General features: G+C 37.8%; 1 protein-coding gene across 1 annotated transcript in view; it reads left to right on the top strand.

Moving 5' to 3' along the window:
• The window catches only part of CNBD1 (cyclic nucleotide binding domain containing 1), a 171,897-nt gene that overhangs the window by 70,917 nt on the left and 80,805 nt on the right, over positions 1-20,175 (top strand). The window contains exons 5-6 of the mRNA XM_067467033.1: positions 10,813-10,958; positions 14,804-14,967. Of these exons, the coding sequence (XP_067323134.1) occupies positions 10,813-10,958; positions 14,804-14,967 (310 nt within the window). The remainder of the gene's footprint in view (positions 1-10,812; positions 10,959-14,803; positions 14,968-20,175) is intronic.

Below are 20,175 nucleotides of genomic sequence, written 5' to 3'. Positions count from 1 at the left end.
GTGAAAAAGTTGTCATGCAGAGGAAAAACCCAGGAAACTTAAGCAGATAACACTGGGATTCTTTTACAAAATATAATGGAATTGGAACAATCTTTTTATATTTAAATTCTATCAGCAAAACTTTGTAGCAAATGGAGCAGAGGTGAGCCATCAGGGGAAGGTTTACAGTCAGATGGGCTTTCCAGATTTTATGAAACCATTCTCCAAATTATACACAAGACTGATGTTAAAAACATATGAGAAGAGAAGTTTGAGCTAGGAGGATTATAAAACTTTAAAGAGGAATATTTCCTGTATGCTAAAAACATTAAAGGTAACCTAGAGTCTCCTATGCATAAGGTCAGGTGAAAATCCAACTATGAACCGAAAGAGCTATAGAAGTTTGACTAGTGTAGGTTTGTAAATTAGTCCTAGTGCCTCGATTTACACTCACAATAATTGTTCCTTTGCTGCTCTCCTCGACATGAAGATTTGGTAAGCATTTTGCAGTAGAGAGGAGGTAGTTCCAATTCATTATGAAGGCACGCAGTAGTAATAACTTAGATAATAAACTGCAGATTAATAGAGCAAGTTTCCCCCATAGTTCAAATTCTCTCATTAAAATTTTCTCATTACTGCACTTTCTCTTTTTTAAAAAGAAAATATTAATATTTAATAACAGAATAGTTGAAAATGTCTTGCTTAGTTTCTTGTTGCAAATTGTTTCTATAGCAAAAGCTACATTTCTGAGATGCATCCAACATCAACACATGACCTGAATTCCAACATAGGTGTCATTGGGGCTCAGTTACAGGTATGGAGCTGTCACCATCTTCATTGACATGAATGAGGAAACAGATTCTGCAAGATCATGGCTTAGATCTTAAATGTTATGCATAGAGTGTAAATACTTTGCACATATAGTTGTGTGCCTGCCTGCGTACCCAAGCACCAGCCAAGCCTTGTAGGGGCACAGCTGTGGACAGGGAGCAGGAGAGAACAGAAAGTGACTAGATAGCTGTGACCACCTCTCATCTCCCTGACATTTGCAGTAGTGTTTGAGAGAAAGATGGCAAAAGAACAATTTTGCTACTCTATTTTCTCTTTTTTGAAAACTACAGGGGAGGTGACAGACAAACCCTGCTGCCCCATCCTTGCCCTGGAGCCCCCAGTGGCACAATGGGTTAAACCCTTGTGCCAGCAGGACTGAAGACCACCAAGACAAAGGTCCAAATCCAGGAAGAGCATGGATGAGTTACCTCTGTCACCTCCAGCTTTCCATGTGGAGATGTGAGAGAAACCTCCCACAAAGATGGTAAAACATCAAAACACCTGGGTGTCCCTGGGTAACGTCCTTGCAGACCGCCAATTCTCTCACACTAGAACTGACTTACAGTTTCTCTAGTTGCTTGTGACATGAAAAAAAAATCCCTTGCCCTGTAGCAGTGGCCTCACCCAGCTTGATTTTTTCCTGGCCATTGTGGTTTGGATGGGATACAAGAGGCAAAAATATATTCTCTTTGTGCCCTGTTGAAAATCTGTCATGCACAAGCATAAATCACACATCTCTTACTAACAGGAAGTCAACATATAAATCCATTCTGTGTTTTGGATAAAGGCAACATACTATATCTGTATGAGAGTTTGAGGGATCACCTCAACTCATCCAGTTATATACTCATCCAGTTATATAAACTCATCCAGTTATTTTTTTAACTTTTCTATCACAACTGGTTCTGTGTCTGCCAACAGAGTATATTTGGGTGATGGGTTCATTTGAATGATGAAATACTTTAGTATTTTCATGCCAGTTATATCAATGCATTTCCATGCTGAATTCAAGGCATTGCTGTTGAGTTGTAAGTGCCTAACTAGTTTCATGAGAGGCAGCGTGGTATAGTGGTTTGAGTACTGGACTAGCCCTGGAGGCCAGGATTCAAATCCCAACGCAGCCATGGAAACTCATTGGGTGACCATGTCACATACTCTCAGCCTCAGGACTCTCACTCTCTCACTCCCAGAAAGTCACTCACACTCAGCCTCAGAGAGAAGCAGAAGAGATCTCTGCAAAAAATGTTGGGTAGGAAGCCTTTTGATAGCATCAATAAGAAATAATCTGAAGGTGTACAACAACAACAACTAGAAAAGAGAGTGAGGAAGCTTTCTGCTGCTCCAGGTCTAGAACAAAAAACAGTGAATTCAAAGTACAAGAAAAGAGATTCCATTAAAACATTAGGAAGTATGCCTCAATGGTGAAAAACATTAGTGCAATAAACTGCCTTGTGGATTTTCCTTTATATTAAGTTTCTTCATTGACTGCCTTGACATCTATAACTGTGCATCATCTTAATGAAAAGTCAAATGTGGGTACCACCATCAGTATGTTAAGACTTATGAGATAGGAATCAGGACTTTCTTTATAGTGATCCTACCATGGTAGAACTCCATTTTAATCCATGTCTCATTAGTTCTTTCACTGCAGATCTTTATAAGAAACTTAAAAACAAACCAAGGCAAAGCCCCAACTTGTCTATAGGAGGCAGTTTTGAGACATATTTAAAAAGCCATCCCTGAACCCCTCTATAATGGACAACTATTGGTCAGTATCCAACTTCCCCTTTTTGAGCAAGGTTTTGGAGCATGTGGTGGCCTCCCAACTCCAGGGATTTCTAGATGGAACAGATTATCTAGATCCATTTCAATCTGGTTTTTAGGTCTGGCTATGGAATAGAGACAGCTTTGGTTGCCTTGGTGGATGACCTCCACAGAGAGCTAGACAGGGGGTGTTCTCCTAAACTTTTCGATACCATGGTATTCTTCTGTGTCATCCCACTGGGATAGGTCTGGGAGGCACTGTTTTAAAATGGCACCAGTCCTTCCTGGAGGGTAATATCCAGAAGGGGGTGCTGGGGGAATCCTGTTCGACCCCCTGGCCATTGACCTGTGGAGTTTCTCAGGGTTGAATTCTGTCCCCTATGCTGTTTAACATATACATGAAACTGCTTGGAGAGGTGGGAGATGCCCATGAACCTTTGGACTGCCCTTGTGGATATTGGACTTGTGTTTCGAACTTTAGACTACGTTTGGATATTGGACCTGGACTTAGATTATATATGCAGAGGATCATGGCAAGGCCTTTAAAAATGGAAGATAGTAAGCCATGGCAAAGAAGGAAGTGCAGATACAAGCCAGTCCCATTCTTCTCTCTAGAGGACAGGAAATGACTCTGCTGTCCCTCTAGGATCACAGCTCTACTCTCTTAATCCTTTAGAGGACTGTACTATGAATATATATCTAATTAGAACCATACTATTTTCCACACTGAAGATGAGTGCAATGCATTCCTATCTAATACAACGTTTTTACCTGACATGTATTTTCTTAAAGAAACCAATAGCTATCTCATCTAAAACAACTTGTTTATTTATCAAACTTACTACATGCTCAATCTAATGTACTTAAAATAATAGGCATATGGCTTTATCAGCACTTGACTCTCATAATACTTGACTTTGAAAACTTAATAAAATGTTAGTATTGTATCTTACTTGTGTATATTACCGTGAAACATTTCATGTCCTGCATAACTATTTGGGGGTGAACCCACTGAATTTCTTAGTAAGCCTACATAGGGTTGGGAAGCACAAAATCTTCCCACAGAGAGGAGAAAACTAAAATGTCATGACTACATATTTATGAGTCAGGCCTAATACTGTTAGAACCACCAATAATGTGTGAATAATTGGTTGACAGTTTCCAAAGTATACTAGTCAAACACAATTTAGATCAGAGGTTTAACATGGCTTTATGGCTCACCTCATATTCCATCACTGAGAATAGGCAGCAAGTTAAAAAAAAACAAACCTCCATCTCCAACCAATTCATCAGTATCTTACCTTACCACTTTGAGTCAAATACAATTTCAATATTTTGCACTGATATGCTGGCATATTAACAATGTTCATGGATATTATAGTATATAAACTTGGTTGCAAAGACTACTATTTGTATTTTAAAATTTTAGATGAAAGTGTTTCTTTTAAAATACATCATTACATTTTAAAGATGAACCCTTTAAATTTCCAGAAAAATTACTCTTTTCCCCCGCTTCCTTTTCCTATTTCCATCTTGCTGGCAAACAAGTATAAAGGTGTCTCTTGTATTTTTTGGCTTGCAAAAATAGGAGTATAGTGCCTAGATCCAGGGAAGTCATGTTACCCATCTATTCTGTTTTGGTCAGACCACACCTGGAATACTGTGTCCAATTCTGGGCATGGCAATTGAAGAGAGATGTTGACAAGCTGGAATGTGTACAGAGGAGGGTGACTAAAATGATCAAGGGTCTGGAGAACAAGCCCTATGAGGAGTGGCATGTTTAGCTTGCAGAAGAGAAAGCTGAGAGGAGACATGATAGCGATGTATAAATATGTGAGGGCAAGTCATAGGGAGTCATGGTCATTATCTGAATCAGAGCTTCACTTGCTTCTTTGTGAGTAAAAAAAACAAGTTATATTAAGCCATATGCCTGTGTTTAACCAAGTGGATAAAGTTATTCATCTGAAATGTAACTTTTAAGATCATGTTTAAAGTGATGGGAGCTAACTGTTCTGAGGTATAGTCCAAACTTTAATGTAGCTATTCAGACTATTGAATCTACTGTGGTTTATTTGTCATGTCAAGGCAACTAGTCAACTGTATTACATTTCTAACAGAACAAAACAAACAAACAGACAAAATACAAAATTTGCGAGTTTGATAGTTGATTAAATGTCCTTTGACCAGTAGCTGGCCACTTGGAGTGCTTCTGGTGATGCTGCAAGAAGGTTCTCCATTGTGCATGTGGCAGGGCTCAAGGTGCATTGCAGCAGGTGGTCAGTGGTTTGCTCTTCTCCACACTCGCATGTCGTGGATTCCACTTTGTGGCCCCATTTCTTGAGGTTGGCTCTGCATCTCGTGGTGCCAAAGCGCAGTCTGTTCAGCGCCTTCCAAGTCACCTAGTCTTCTGTGTGCCCAGGGGGGAGTCTATCATTTGGTATCAGCCATTGGTTGAGGTTCTGGGTTTGAGCCTGCCACTTTTGGACTCTCGCTTGCTGAGGTGTTCCAGCGAGTGTCTCTGTAGATCTTAGAAAACTATTTCTAGATTTAAGTCATTGATGTGCTGGCTGATAGCCAAACAGGGAATGAGCTGGAGATGTTTCTGCCTTGGTCCTTTCACTATTGGTTGCTACTTCCCGGTGGATGTCAAGTGTTGCAATACCGGCTAAGCAGTGTAATTTCTCCAGTGGTGTAGGGCGCAGACACCCCGTGATAATGCGGCATGTCTCATTAAGAGCCACATCTACTGTTTTAGTGTGGTGAGATGTGTTCCACACTGGGCATGCGTACTCAGCAGCAGAGTAGCATAGCGCAAAGGCAGGTGTCTTCACTGTGTTTGGTTGTGATCCCCAGGTTGTGCCAGTCAGCTTTCGTATGATATTGTTTCTAGCACCCACTTTTTGCTTGATGTTCAGGCAGTGCTTCTTGTACGTAAGAGCACGGTCCAGAGTGACTCCCAGGTATTTGGATGCGTTGCAATGCTCCAGTGGGGTTCCTTCCCAGGTGATCCTCAGAGCTCGGGATGCTTGTCTGTTCTTGAGATGAATAGCACATGTCTGTGTTTTAGATGGGTTAGGGATCAGCTGGTTTTCCCTGCGAGAGAAGCCTCTTTGCAGGATTGCAAGACATCCGGGCGTCCCCTGGGCAACGTCTTCGTACATGGCTGATTCTCTCACCCCAGAAGCAACCAGAATCTACTGTGGTAATAGGATTTAGAAACCTGGATAGTTCCTTTATAGTTCAAAGTAAAACCAGTAGTGAATCCTCTTTAACCCAATGCCTGTTTTCCATAATAACTTTGCCTTTGTTAGATGACCACATTATTCAACATATTTCAGTATTCCTTACTTCTGTATCTATCTTGTTTCTGTTGGTATTATTTTGAACATTAATTTTCAAGGGAGCAATGTATAATACAAATAATGCTGAGAGATAGGAAACATAGTTGTCTCATTTCTTTGCCTAAAGGGATTTTTCTCCCCTGACAGTAAAGGCCTTTTTATTTACAAGCTACCGTGTTAATGTTTCAGTATTATTGTCTCCTTTGAGAGTGTTGTACTGGTAGTTTTTTAAAAAGTAATGCTGGCTAAATTGTTTACAATAAAATGAGTTATTGGACAGAGAGATTTTTTAAAATGATCTGCTACACACAATTGGGACAGCCAATGTGGTGCAGTGGTTTGAAAGTTGGATTCTAATGTTGGGAGACACCATTTGAAACCCATTATTGCCAAGATTTATTGTGCATAAATTACCTTTTCTCTACATGTATAAAGTATATAAAGAATCAAGGAAATTCAAGTTCACACGGGGTCTCATTTCCAAAATATCTCATTATGTGTGATTACAAGTTTTCCAAAATCTTGAGAAAATGAAACAAAACACAAAATTCAAAATACTTGTGGTCCCATCCATTTCAGATAAGGGATACTGCATTTGGGGAGGAAATCATGCAAAACCCTTCAAAGAAACATCTTTTTGTTGTTTTGAAGGGCTTTTCGGGTTACTATGGAGGTTGAAGGCCATCAAAAACAAACATCTTGGGGACCATAGACAGACTGTAGGTGATCTACTGCTGAATTAAAGTAAATGCTGTAAGGCAGCAATAGGAAAAATAAAGGAAGAATAGCAATGACTTGAAAGCCAACATGGTATAGTGCTTTGAGTATTGGTCTACAACACAGAGAACTAAAGATCAGCTATGGAAACTAACTAGGTCTCAATCTCTTAGGAAGACAAAGGCAAACCATTTGTGAACTTTTTAAAAACAAACAAACAAACAAACAAATACCCATGATAGGTTTGTTTTAGAGTTGCCCTAAGTTGGAAATAATTTAGCAGCCACACAACAACAACAAACCAATAATTTTGCTGGATTAAACCAAAGAAATATCTAAGCCAGGATAGGAAAAACAAGATGCCCCACTAAGTCTTCCTAGATACTACTTTCTATTACAATCCCCATAGTCCTGGAGATTGGTCAAACTGACTGCAGATAGATGTTGTACTTCAAAAATATTTAAAGCTATTAAATTTGATATGATGTAAGTTAATTGACTCATAATACAGAACAGTATTCTATTGGTTTGAGGCAGGTTACAGCAGATACCCAACACTACTTGTTTATTTAAACAGTGAAGTAAATATACTTCACTTTTTGTCCCGATGGTCACTCAAAGGCAACTCTCAATTTAAGAATAATACACTCCATTTGGGTAGATTCTATTAAGAAGCACAGCAGTGGTTGAGGCATCCTTTACAATTTGCCACTAGATCTGTTTCCATCATGCTATGAAGAGGACTCAGAGTATTTGTTCTGCCTTCCCTACCTGCTTGTGCACTCTTCTGTTTATTCTGGTAATTAGGTGTTGTAGGCCTTTTATTGTGAGAGCAGTGTATAATTTTAACTTATCTCCCTCTGATGTTAGTTTTGTTTCACAGTGGATTCTACATGGCTGCTACCTGAGTTTTGTAATGCTGGAGAACTGAGCTCTGCAGTCACCAATTCCATTTCTCATCATGTCAATGCCATTTACTCAAGATGCTGTGACTCCCTATTTAGCCTATGTCCTCTAGAGACTCAGGAGATGAAGGAGAGCTCATTTAGGGTACACATTCTATAATTGAAAAGTACTGTGGTATTTCAAAGGTTTCTCATCAAGAATGGCAAAAGTTGCCTTCTTGGCAGCTGGGAACTGTGCAAGTCTTTCCCTTGAATTCCCTGAAAAATGTCCAGTTTTAAAATCCTAAATACTATAATTTGGAGCATTAAATTGCTACATTTTTACTTCTTCTTCTTTTTTTTTACATTAGTGTAGTTATCCTGTTTTGAGCAGCCTCTGCTAGCTGAACTGGTAGGATTTTCCTGGCAAAAGGACACTGTCATCCTCTGAAATCTCTTTGGCTGATTTATCTGTGAAAATGATGATAAAGAAGAGGCAATTGATGGGCGCAAGGCACTGAACCTTCAAAATAGCAAAGTATCTATGTTTCCATTTTTTCCCCCTGGCAATGGACTGTCCAGATATAGACCTGTCTAAAAGATTTTGCTACCTAAAACTCAAATAGCAGCATCACCCACTCACCCAATTTGAAATTCACAGCCATTCAAATCCATCCATGTTATTTTTGTACATGTGGCAGGAAATCCTCCAAGCATCTCTACCATCTCTGGCAGAGATAACACAACAATAATTAAGTAATTAATTATCTGTTGCCCTTTCATGACACCCAAAATCTGCTCCCTGCCACAGCTGCCTTAATTTATCATGTCATAATGTCAGCCTTCGGTGCCAACCTTTCACCTGAACTGAAAATGTTAGAATTATGCATTTCATTAACTTTTACTTCAGTACCTACCTTTCTCTGAGAACTTTTTTCTCAGTTGAAATAAGCTTATTGGGAGCTTATTTGAAATTATTTTGTGAAAATAATCTTTGGTGGTTGTGGCGGTGAAATTAGTTTAAATGATAAGTGGTAGTAGCTACTTTCCCCACCACTTATTTTCTCATTCCGAATCACCATCATTGGGTGGCATGTGTGTGCTTAGCTTTACAAAGTTACCTTTGAACCTCAAAATAGAGATCAGATGTGATTTAGTACAGAAATATAGCCAAAAAAGAAAAATGTATCAAACATGTATCAAACAACTGCGTCAGAATTTTGTCCTTTGCACTTCCAATAGACCATTTTTAGGGATAGTCTCAAACGATCTTCTATCCCATTTTCACCTATTTTTAACATGTCCTGGTTTTTCTCTTCTCCCGCATTTCTCAGTTGCTACAAACTGAGTTGAAAGTGCAAAAAGTTGAAATCACTTAATTCAACAAGGTAGTGGGAGTGGAGTGGGAGGAATTTTCTCCTTTTCTGCAGACTCAGGAAAAAACAAACTGTCTAAATTGTGCACTTTTTCATTCATATCTTTTGCCATCTTGACTGAATTCAGATACTGTGGGGATTTTTAAAAAGTGGGCTCCTGTAATTTTATTGTGTGGTTAGCCTCTCAGTCAAAGTCATCATACGTTACTTCACACATGGTTGGACTACTGAGATGAGAGGCAAGTTTCACCCTGAGGGCTATACCATTCTGTCTACTGTGCACCAGACATCATTTCCAGTCACCATTTTAGGCTAATTTATGGATTTTAAAAAGCCTGTGGGGGCATTTAGTGGGACTGAAGGAGGCGAACCACTTTAAGGTTGGTTTGGGATGCTTTCATCTGGATTTGTTCTTGTTTTTGTGTGCCTTCACCTTGTTTGTGCCTTATGGGGTCTCTAAGAACCTTGTCATATGCACCGCTGGAATCAGTCTGTCTCATTGTATACCTGTGGTGCCCACCCAGGGAGTGTGGGGACCTACCGTCCCATGCCCCACACCATCATGGCTTCCATCCTGCCTCATCACACAGGGGGCAGCCTCCTAAATCCGGTTTGACCCATCATTCCTAATAGAAAGATGGGGAGCCTCCTGTCACGATGCAAGGGCTCTGCTGATACACAGGCAGAGGTGAACCAAAACGACACCCAGTTTATATCAAATGGTTTAATTAAAGAAGCACTTACTTTCTGGATGTTTTAATAGTCCAAAATATAAAACATAAAGATAGCACTCAGCCACAGAATAATAAAACAAAAACTGAAAGCAAACACCGATGCAAGTTCAAGAGAACACTGTAGTCAAAGGGTCCAGTCTAGTGGTCAAATGCTGAGGGTTCAGTGAGTAAAATCCAGGGATAAAGAGACTATACCATATTCAAAAGCCAGTCCAGGGATTCAAGGTTCCAAAAGTTCAGGAGACAGGTCAGGATACCGAAAATTCACAAACCTGGAGGAAAGTCAGCAGCATCTAACACCAAAATAAGACAAATACTTTTCTCCCAAAGATCACAGAGCCTCCCCAGAAGTAGTTTTACTGGGTGTGATGGGAGCCATTGGGCTCCATGGCTCAACTTAAAACCCCCTGTCACTGCCACTGAAAAGAAACCCATGTGAAGAGGTTCTAAGATGAAGTTTTCTTTGCAAGATTTGTTCAGAGGGTTTTTGAATTTGCTTTTATCTGAGAATAATAGAGAATGTTTCAATGGCTGAGTGACATTTCAAACTTTTGTCTTCTAAATTGTATTTTAAATCTCAAACCACTGCACCATACTGATTCTACAACTATGTTGCTCCTCAAATTTTTAAATACCTTTTTGTAACCTAAGGGGTTTGAGAGGATTGCTGGGGGTTTAAGATAGTACATGTTTGGCACTTTGATTTTGCTGATTTTCTCAGTTGCAGCTGAAGGCAAAGCCACAGCCATTTTGGAGAAAGAGATAAAGTAATACTAGCTGCAGGGCTGCTTTCTATGATACCAATCTTTTGAATCCTAAAATATCTCTTCTGCAGATTTTTATCATTCAGGATGTGTCATATTTGAGTACTACATATACTCATATATTAGCCAGTTCCAGGTTTTGGGGCAGAATCAAGGATTTTGATATGACTTGTGGAAAATTCAATCCAGGTTTCTGGGATCAATTTTTGACTAATTTTTTAAGGGTCATACCTGAGTATAAAATATAGTTAATTAGATACTGTTTGTAAAATTGGAAATTTCATGCCATCATGACATCTTCTCATTTCTAATTGCTTTTCTTAAATTTCCCAGGTTCATATTTTTATACCTGATAGAAATCTTCATTGTTTGCAACTTTTGAATGACAACTGATGTCATTTTCCTTTCTCTGTAATCTGCAGCCCTATTATGAGAACTCAGAAAGAACATGAGAGTGTATATAAGATGATGAAATTAATTTCTGGTATCAGTGAACAACTTTCTGATGCAGAGATGAGGGAGCTCAGTTTCACTGTTGTAACAGAATACTGGAAAAAAGGAAGTCCAGGTAAGGAACTTAGTCATTTCCAGTATTGTTTGTTAACATCCAGTTTGTTAGCATGCTTGTTCCTTGAGCAGAGGCTATCCAAAACATTATAAAGGCAACAGATTAGGGACGTCCAAATTCTGAACTCTGTCTTTCACATATATTAGTAAATTTGAATAACTGAAGTTACAACTGTCAAAAACAGCTCCAAAATTTCACATCACCAGATTTATAAATATAGGCCAGGTCCCTCTATTGCTTTTCACATTTTCCTTTTGCCACATGTTCTACATCTCTGTATCAGCTAGGAATGGAAAATATATTTTGAAATATTCTGAAAATCACTGAAAACATGTTTTTAATTGTTGAGAAATTCAGCAGTTAAATCCTCATGCAGATTTTGTGCAGAATGGCCCAAACTCAAAATTGCATGATTTTCTAAGACTTTCTCACAACAGGAAAACATAGTTTAAATTGATTATTGCTTCCTTTGAGAAAAAATGGTTAAGAATGAAAACTTTGTTGTCATGTCCAATGTTTATTTCATTCTTCCTGTTCTATCTTCGTGTCTGAAGATAATTCTTATTACTCTCTGAAACAGTAGATGAAAAAAAATGTGAAAAACAGAAAGAAACCCACAAAACCAAGGTAGGTGGTGGGAATTTTGAAGGGTTTCCCCATCAATAGGGAGGGCCTATTGGGGAGAAAGCAAACTGCTAGCAGGATGCACATAGTATCATAAAATGGGGGATATTACCAAAAGTGATGGATGAACTTCAATGGCAGTTTGCCATTGAAGTTCATCCAATGTCCTTAGCTTTCATTGTGAACTCACTGGCACTACTAAAAGTATTCATTCTTAAAGTTAAACATTACAGTGATATTTTACATTTTAGGAACATCACATAAACTGAAAATAGCAACTGAAGGACATGTTATTAATAGACAGTCAGAATTGTAATCTAAGCAGGCAGGAACTACATTAGCATAAATTATTTTGAGATAATAAAAAGGACAATTTTAAGGTCAGAGCTTGTGACTGAGGTGATAATGATGAAAATCGGCATCTTGCTTGTAGGGGTGTAATTTGCGGCAACCTGTCCAAATCTCCTCTGGTACCTTGACCACTGGAACAGTCATGTTCTGTTGGATTAAGTCCTGTGTTGAATTAATATACATACCATTAAAACTGCCTTGTGTTAGTGTAAAAAGTGGCCTGAAATTGCTGAGCGCCAATGTGTGTATGAGATAAAAGCTAATCTTAATGACTCAGGATGTCACATGATGTCTTTTTTTAAAAAACTGCTTTGCATCAATGTACAATCTTTTCCACTTCTTTGAACCTGCTTAAGCAATATTTTCAATCTCATCTGATTCAGCAAGCTAAAAATAAACACAAAATTGATTTTTTGCTAAGCAAAACTGACTTGATAAAAATAATACATGCCTGACGAGTCTTTAATCTTCTGAGATCATTTTGCAAGACATGGGTGTCAGGAAAACCAAATGTAAGAAAAAATGGTGTGTGTGTGTGTGTGTGTGTGGTTTTCTATCCTTATTTTGTTCTCAGTTATCTTTTTGAAACACTACCAGCAATATTTTTCCTCTTCATTTGTTTTGCAAATCAGAGGGACGGTGTTGCATATATTAAACCAAAGGCATTCTAATGTCACAGCAGGAAATTCAAGACTCAACTGAAACATTACTTTACAGATGGAAACAGGGTCAGCTGTTTAACACCTCTTGTTCTCTTATGGTCTGTCTTCCTCACACTTATGCATTACCACATGGGGCTCTGGGCTATAGTGATTCAATTCCTTGTTCTTCATTGACTAAAAAGCCAAAAAGAGGGCTTTTCTTTAAATTGAAAACATTTCATGTCAGAGAGGAGAGATAACTGTCATATAATCTTGATAATTCAGAATGAAAATTTAAAAGCATTTGGAATAACCAGCCATTTGATATTGTATTGTACATGTGTGGGCTTTGGTTGGACCATTTAAGCAAAGTGTGGTGGGAGAGAAACAAAATTTGTACACAATAATACATATAAATTCAAATAATAATAATAATAATAATAATAATAATAATACTTTATTTGTACCCTGCTACCATCTCCCCAAGGGACTCGGTGCGGTTTTCATGAGGCTGAGCCCACAATACAACAATAAAAATAATAGCAACAGTAATACAAAACAATAAATAAACTCATAAGAAGAAAATAAGCAATAAACATTAACAATAGCATGACGTTTAAAAACTTATGGCTGGGCCAAATGTAATAATTACATTTTTAAAAAATAATGCTGGACATGACCAGGTGACATATAACAAGGATAGAAATTTTGGAGAGGGATGAAATGTGCAGACAATCCTAGGTCATTAATAAAGTGCATTTAGGGACATATTGCTGGGAGTTTCCTTATTCTGGGAAGGCACACTGAAACAACCACATTTTCAGGCTCCTCCTAAAGACTGCCAGAGTTGGGGCAAATTTAGAAATCTTTATTCACTATTCAGTGGAGAGGATAAATCCACTTAGATTTATTCTTCACTGACAAGCACAAAAAATGGATATTTAAGCAAAGGGGAAAAAATACTAAACTCGTTATAGGAAATAAGACTATGAGCTGATGATCCATACCTCTTAGTTTACTATCCAATAGAAATTGTAGATAGCAAATTCAAGGTTCTGATCTCTCTTTTAATTTGTTTTTGGATCCCCACTGAAGAGAGGAAAATTCTGTCAACAGTCTTTTAAAATACAGAATTATGAAAAAAGATTGTTCCAATAACTGGATTTTTCTGTTAGCTTAAATAACGTGATTGCAGTGAGACAACAGGCTGGTGTGATAACATCCCTAGATGAGACTAAAATTTACCATTTTATGTGTCATATAGACATTTATTCTTAGGTATTAGGTGTTTCAATAGGGGCCTAAAGCCGCTTTTCACCACAAACCATACACTGTCCAGGTAATCCAATAAATAAATGTTTATTAAAAGAGGAGTATATAAAAATAAGCAAATAAAAAAAAAGAATTAAAGTTCAAAAGGAACCAGGAATAAGACCAGCTTAGAAACTTGAGTACATGAATTCCATGAAACAAAGAGCTCTTCACCTGAATGCAGCATTTCTCTCACAAGGAATGTACCAGCCTGAACCACTTTAGAAAGCCCCAAACTTCTCATAACATCAGTTCTTCAACACCTGCTTCTTTATTCCTAGTCTCTAATTATCTGAGAATGGCGATTCTGTCTCAATTGCATGCCCTCTGCCCTCAATTCTAATTGTCTTGACCTAGACAAATATTTGTCTCTCACATTTTCCTTGGCCTGTGCTCCTGGCAGGTTCCCATGGGAACTAACATCAGCTTCTCCATTCTCCTGGGAACTGCTGCCAGGAAGCGATTCCAAAACAACTCTACCTGAGCTCACTCTATCTCTCCTAACATCCCTTGAAACTCTCTGAACATCCCTTGCCTCCTCATCCGAACACTCAGAATCTGACCAGGCAACAACATTAAATGTTTGGCTCATCAGATCTAGTTGGAGTATAGTGCCCATGCTTACTCATCACTGGCTATACTATCTTAGGCTTTTGGAATTTGCAATCCAACAACATTTGAAGAGTGCCCCCCACACCTTCACCTCTAGTTGCAATCAATTTAAGCAAAAGGTCCTCTTTGGGAGACAAGAACAGAAAGTTTAACTCCCCAAAACCTACTTTGAGCTGTGTTGTCTATATTGTAGATGTAGATTTCCTATGTTATGTTTTTTAAATCATGCATAAACATGTCATTTCTCTCTCTAATTGGCTGAGAAACCACAACTAATTGTTAATTCAGTGTTTATTTTAATTGCAGTGGATGGAAGCATGGGGTTTTATGCTGTACTCAAAGGATCTATTAGACCACAGACAAAATATTACAAGAAAGTGGTTGGAGGACATTTTATTTCAGCAACATCATCATCCACTTCCATCGTGATACCAACTAAATTATCCTGGGTGTTGCCACCACAACCATTGGTAGGTTAAGAAAGAAATAATGATAGTAGCCAAGAAGGACAAATAGATACATAACTTTTAATGGCCCTGAGTCCCTTCAGAGAGACAGGATGGTATATAAATAAAGCATTATTGTTGTTGTTATTATTATTATTCCTACAATTATTAACAAATTAAAGGAATGAAGAAAAATAAAGCACAATGGATACATTATTAGGTTTCTTATCAAAGAAAATATAATAATAATAATAATAATAATAATAATAATAATAATTATTATTATTTATACTCCGCCACTATCTTCCCAATGGGGACTCAGGGTGGCTCACATGAGGCCAAGCCCGACAACACATTACAACAAAATAAAATAAAACCAAGACATAAAACAACAATACAATAAAATACATAAAACATGAGAAAAGAAAGGATAGCAGCCATTTGTATGAATGTGTTGCCCTTGTCTCTTTCACACTATACTTTGATATCACTCATGGAAGTCTGGGATTTGTAGTTGGTGAAACACCAGAGTTTTCTGAGATAGAATTATAAATAATTGCATATTGTGAAAGAGAATGTGTATTTCATTATTTGTATGGAATCCAGAGTGACCAACCTGATTGAAGCTTAAATATCTCTCTTCCCAAGAGAGCTTTGTACTTCCAAAGTACCTTAGCACCAAGTTGTAAAACTCCTCAGAATGAATTCATGACAATTAAATATATATGAAGCAGGCACAGCTTTATGTACCAGATTACTCTTTTTAAAATGAAAACTGAGAATCCAACCCAGTTGATCATGTAAGCAAGTGCCGGGTGGCATGGCTAGAATCCAAGGAAAACTCACCCAAGTGGACAATATGGCAACATTATCTTATGTTCCTTTTCTTCTTAACTGTTTTTCTTTTCTCACCCACTGATCATTGAATCATCCTTGCTGTCTCTTCCCCTTATGTATCAGGCATCAGGAATTTTAATTTTCTCTTTAGACTTTGACTTCCCTAGCAACAGACCCAAGAAGGTTCACCAGACAGTGGTATTGTAAAGAAGTAGAACCTCATAACTCCCAACTGTCCTGATTTGGCATGGAGAATTTTAATTAAACCCTGATTAATTCTCCATCATTCCATTTGTTCCATTGCTTATTTATTTTTCCTCACTCTTCCTTTCACTTGTCTCTTCATCCTTCACTTTTTTCCTTTTTCCACTTTTTTCTTTGTTCTTCATTTACTTCAGTTGCTGAAAATGAGTTCAAAAGCAATGTCAAAAAGGCATAAGCAAAGGGCTGCATCATATGTGTTCTTCTGAAACATTTAAGTAATAACAACAACAAAAATAACATGTTATTACCCACTATTCCTTGTGGCTCAAGGCACGGTACAGCATGAAAAACTACACTCTCATATTGCTTTGTGAAATGTTGGATGGGGCTATAGGATCTACTTCATTCCAGAAATAATTAAGGGTTGCACTATCAAAGGCCAAATAGTATGACCTTTTTGATGCTTCATACAAAAGAAGTTGTACACATTCAGACCAAACTTCAAAGAATCTGTTGTTTTCAGCTAATAGCCTGGTGACTGCTGTAGGAAGTTTTTAATTAACATTAATCAATCCACTTAAAAAACACTAATCTGAGAGATACATCTTCATAGTCTCTTTAGTATACAAGCAAAATTTAAGCAGTTTTGGTTTTATAATCTTGGAGACAAGACAAGCAGGAAGAAAACCCTTACATTTTTATCACTATAGATGAGTTTCCAGGTGGGCTAATTTGATATTGTTGTCATATAATAATTAGTTGTACTAGTTACAAATTCTAACAAATAATGTATTATTGACTTAGGGTGCTTCTACACCAGGCAGTTTACCTTAAAGTAAATCTGCCTTGGATCATCCCTGAGTTCAGCAAAATTAATGTTGAATCTGATGGCATTGTTAGATGGCCTGGGAATGCTTCTGTTCCACTGCACTGTCACATCCTAAATGTTGTCACTGTTCCCAGTCAGATATGGAGCTCTGTCCAAGCTCCTGACTGTTGCATGCACTGCTGTTGATCTTCAAATGGGGTGCCTGTGTGACCAGCAAGAAAGTGGAGTGGCACTCTCTTTCCAGTTGTGGGGGCACCTCTGCTGAAATCAGAATGGGGTACCCACAGTGGTTCATACAGAGATTTGAGGTGGCTGAGAGTAGGAGCAGCAGCAACATGGATATCCACTCATTTTACATGTCCTAATGAAGGATGTTGGCATTGGTGTCAATTCCAGACAGTGGATCCTAATCAGATCCAGTGCCACTGTGCATCATACCTTGAAGCTCTGGGGAACTCTGAAGTTTGCAGCAGACTTTGGAATATTTCCCAACTTTGGTAAAATTTATTTATTTATTTATTTATTTGCTTCACTTTTATACCGCATATTTCAGCCCTTGACAGGCGACTCAATGCGGTAGGGCAAAGTCGGTTTAAACTGAAAAACCCAATATACCCATTAGAAGACACTGTGCATCAAGAAGACAGCCATCAGTCCATTCAAGATTAGTATGTTTATTGGGGGGGGGGGGGTATTACCTCTTTTTACAATCCAGTTTTAACCTTTTAGTTACTTTTAGTTATGGGGATGTATCCTGACTAAGGGATAAAGCTTGACATCATACAGAATTTAGCTCACCTTGTATCTACTGGTTTTATTTTGTGTTATTTCCTTTGATAAGAATTAAAAAGCTGTTGGGTATTTCATGAATCAGATATAAAAGCAGCCTTTAACCACCAAATACTTGTTTGAGTCTTCATAATCGATAAAGAGGATGGAAGCTACTTGGGACACTGAAACCCCTTCTACACTGCCATTTAAAATCCAGATTATCTGCTTTGAACTGGCAATGTAGACTCATATAACCCAGTTCAAAGCAGATAATGTGGTTTACCTGCTTTGATAATCTGGATTATACGGCAGTGTAGAAGGTGCCTGAGACTTGGAGTCTGATGTATTGGGCAAAAGCTAAGATCTCTCCTCTGCCATCCTTGGTGAATTGGATTGTTTGGAATGACAAGAAGAGGTTTCAGGAAGTATGATTTTCCCCATGGTTGTCATTGTAATTTACAATCACTGACAAGCAGTTTACACCAACCAGCTAGAACTGCTGCCACTAGGTTTACTTTTCAAGCACTTAAAACTATCACATCTTTCCCAAGGTCTCATACTAACAAAACAACAAATGAATTCCAGATGCCTCCAGGATGCATGACTAAATGGCTCCCAAAAATAGGTTCTTTGCAAATTCCCCCTGCTAACTCGCCAGAATAAAATACACTGACTTTGGGCAGAAATGACAGGGAGAAAAGATTAATTCTCCTGTATTCTTTTTGTCTAAATTGGATCTTTCTTACAGATTGCCAGAGGTGTGCCAGTGCTGTTTCCTATGAAAGGAAAGAAAATCTCATTTTTAAATGTGTTATGTGGTGACAGCTTTAGCTGATGCTTTTGTCACTGTAGGCAAAGTATAATATTGGGATATCCAACTCTGCTATAGTAGAACATATTTAATTGTCTAATTGAGAATCAGTATTGTTTTGTGCATTTTTAATGTAGACACATTAGATTGACAGAAATTGTTGAGAGCAAATTATCTATGATAATTGTTAAGAAGAAGTTAACAATATGCTCACACAAAAGACACAAAGACAGAGAGTTTCATGACATTTGGCTTTGGATTTACAATTTGAACAGCTGCAGAGATTTCCTAACTAAGAGCTTCTGCATATTTTTTTTCAATCCCCAAACTATATATCGGTCCATTCTGAAATTTAACTTGGTCAGTGTGTTAATTACTGCATAAGTATTTATTTTGTTGAAAAGGTCTTATACTAAGATAGTTTTATATGCTGTGGTATGGCTTGCAGCACTCTTTGAAATAAAGTGTGACCGCCATGATATAAACTTCTATAATGGAAACACTGGTAGCTATTTTAAAAGGATTTCTCTGGTTTGAAAACAGAGCGATTATGACAGAGGCTTTTCATAACAAAGAATATTGCTAGATTGGCATAGCTTCCATCCATCTAGAAAATAAAGGAATGGCGGCATTTCAATACAATTTAAAATCTACATATATACAAACATTACTATTGTTTGTATACTAATTCTCATACTATTTTTCATCAAATGGAACTGAATTTACATGCTTATGGTAATTTAAATCTATGGGGTAATTTTAATTTGCAAATCAGGAGATGTGAACTATGCGTAATTACTCGAGTCTAATGCACTACCGAATCAAATGTGTACATTAATTTTCAAAACCCCAAAACCAAAAAAAGTATTTGCTGCTGGATGTAATGCACAGTGACAAAAAGTGCGCTCTTTGTAATTTGGCGAAAAAAATGAGCACATTGCCACTGCTGCTTGCTTCAAATTCCTTCATTATAAACAAATGTGTTAGAACATTCAAAGCTTTCAGTGATGGAATGGAAAATCTTGGGGTTCATCTCTGCTATAGAATGAACACACTTTAACTGTCTTGGTTCAGTGCTATAGAATTCTGGAGGGCTGCAGTTTGACAAGGTTTTGAACCTTCTCTGCCAAAGAATGTTGGTGCCTCACTAAACTACAAATTGAATAGCATTGAGCCCTGACCATTTAATCAGAGATGGTGTCCCTCAAAGAGGAGCTCCAGGTGCACCTTCTGAAGCATATTCCCTTTTTGCTTTAGCTAAGCACTAAGATTACAGTATGACATGAATCTTATGTGCACCCCAATTTTGGTGAGGTCAGTTAACCAAAAAAGGTGAGCATTAGATTTCAGTAAACATGGTAATTGCAAGTTTTTTACATCAAACCAGCTGATAGCATCAAGGGATTTTAACCTTTTTAAATACTGCAATCCACATTCCTTTTACTCACTCGTTAAAGCCCAACCATCTATTTGATTCACCATTTCACCCAAACACCACATAGATGAACAAGAATAATAAGTTTATTAAGAAAAGAGTTTCTAATGTAAAACAGTTTAAAAATACATCCATATTTGAACTTGACTATAACCCCAATGGTATGAATCTTGAAACAAGATTTGTAATCCAAACACAAGCCAAAGTTTGAAAGCGTGAACATGACCATAATCCAAAATCTTTAAACTTGAAACAAGAGTTGTAATCCAAACAGGAGGCATGGAACTTAAACAGGAGAACAAGATACAGACCCAAGAACAGAACTCCTAACTCGGAGCTCCCAAG

Source organism: Anolis sagrei, chromosome 4 (assembly GCF_037176765.1).
Source record: "Anolis sagrei isolate rAnoSag1 chromosome 4, rAnoSag1.mat, whole genome shotgun sequence".
Taxonomy (NCBI): Eukaryota; Metazoa; Chordata; class Lepidosauria; order Squamata; family Dactyloidae; genus Anolis; species Anolis sagrei.
Note: the sequence above shows the minus strand (reverse complement) of the source record. Positions and strands in the feature narration are given on the sequence as shown.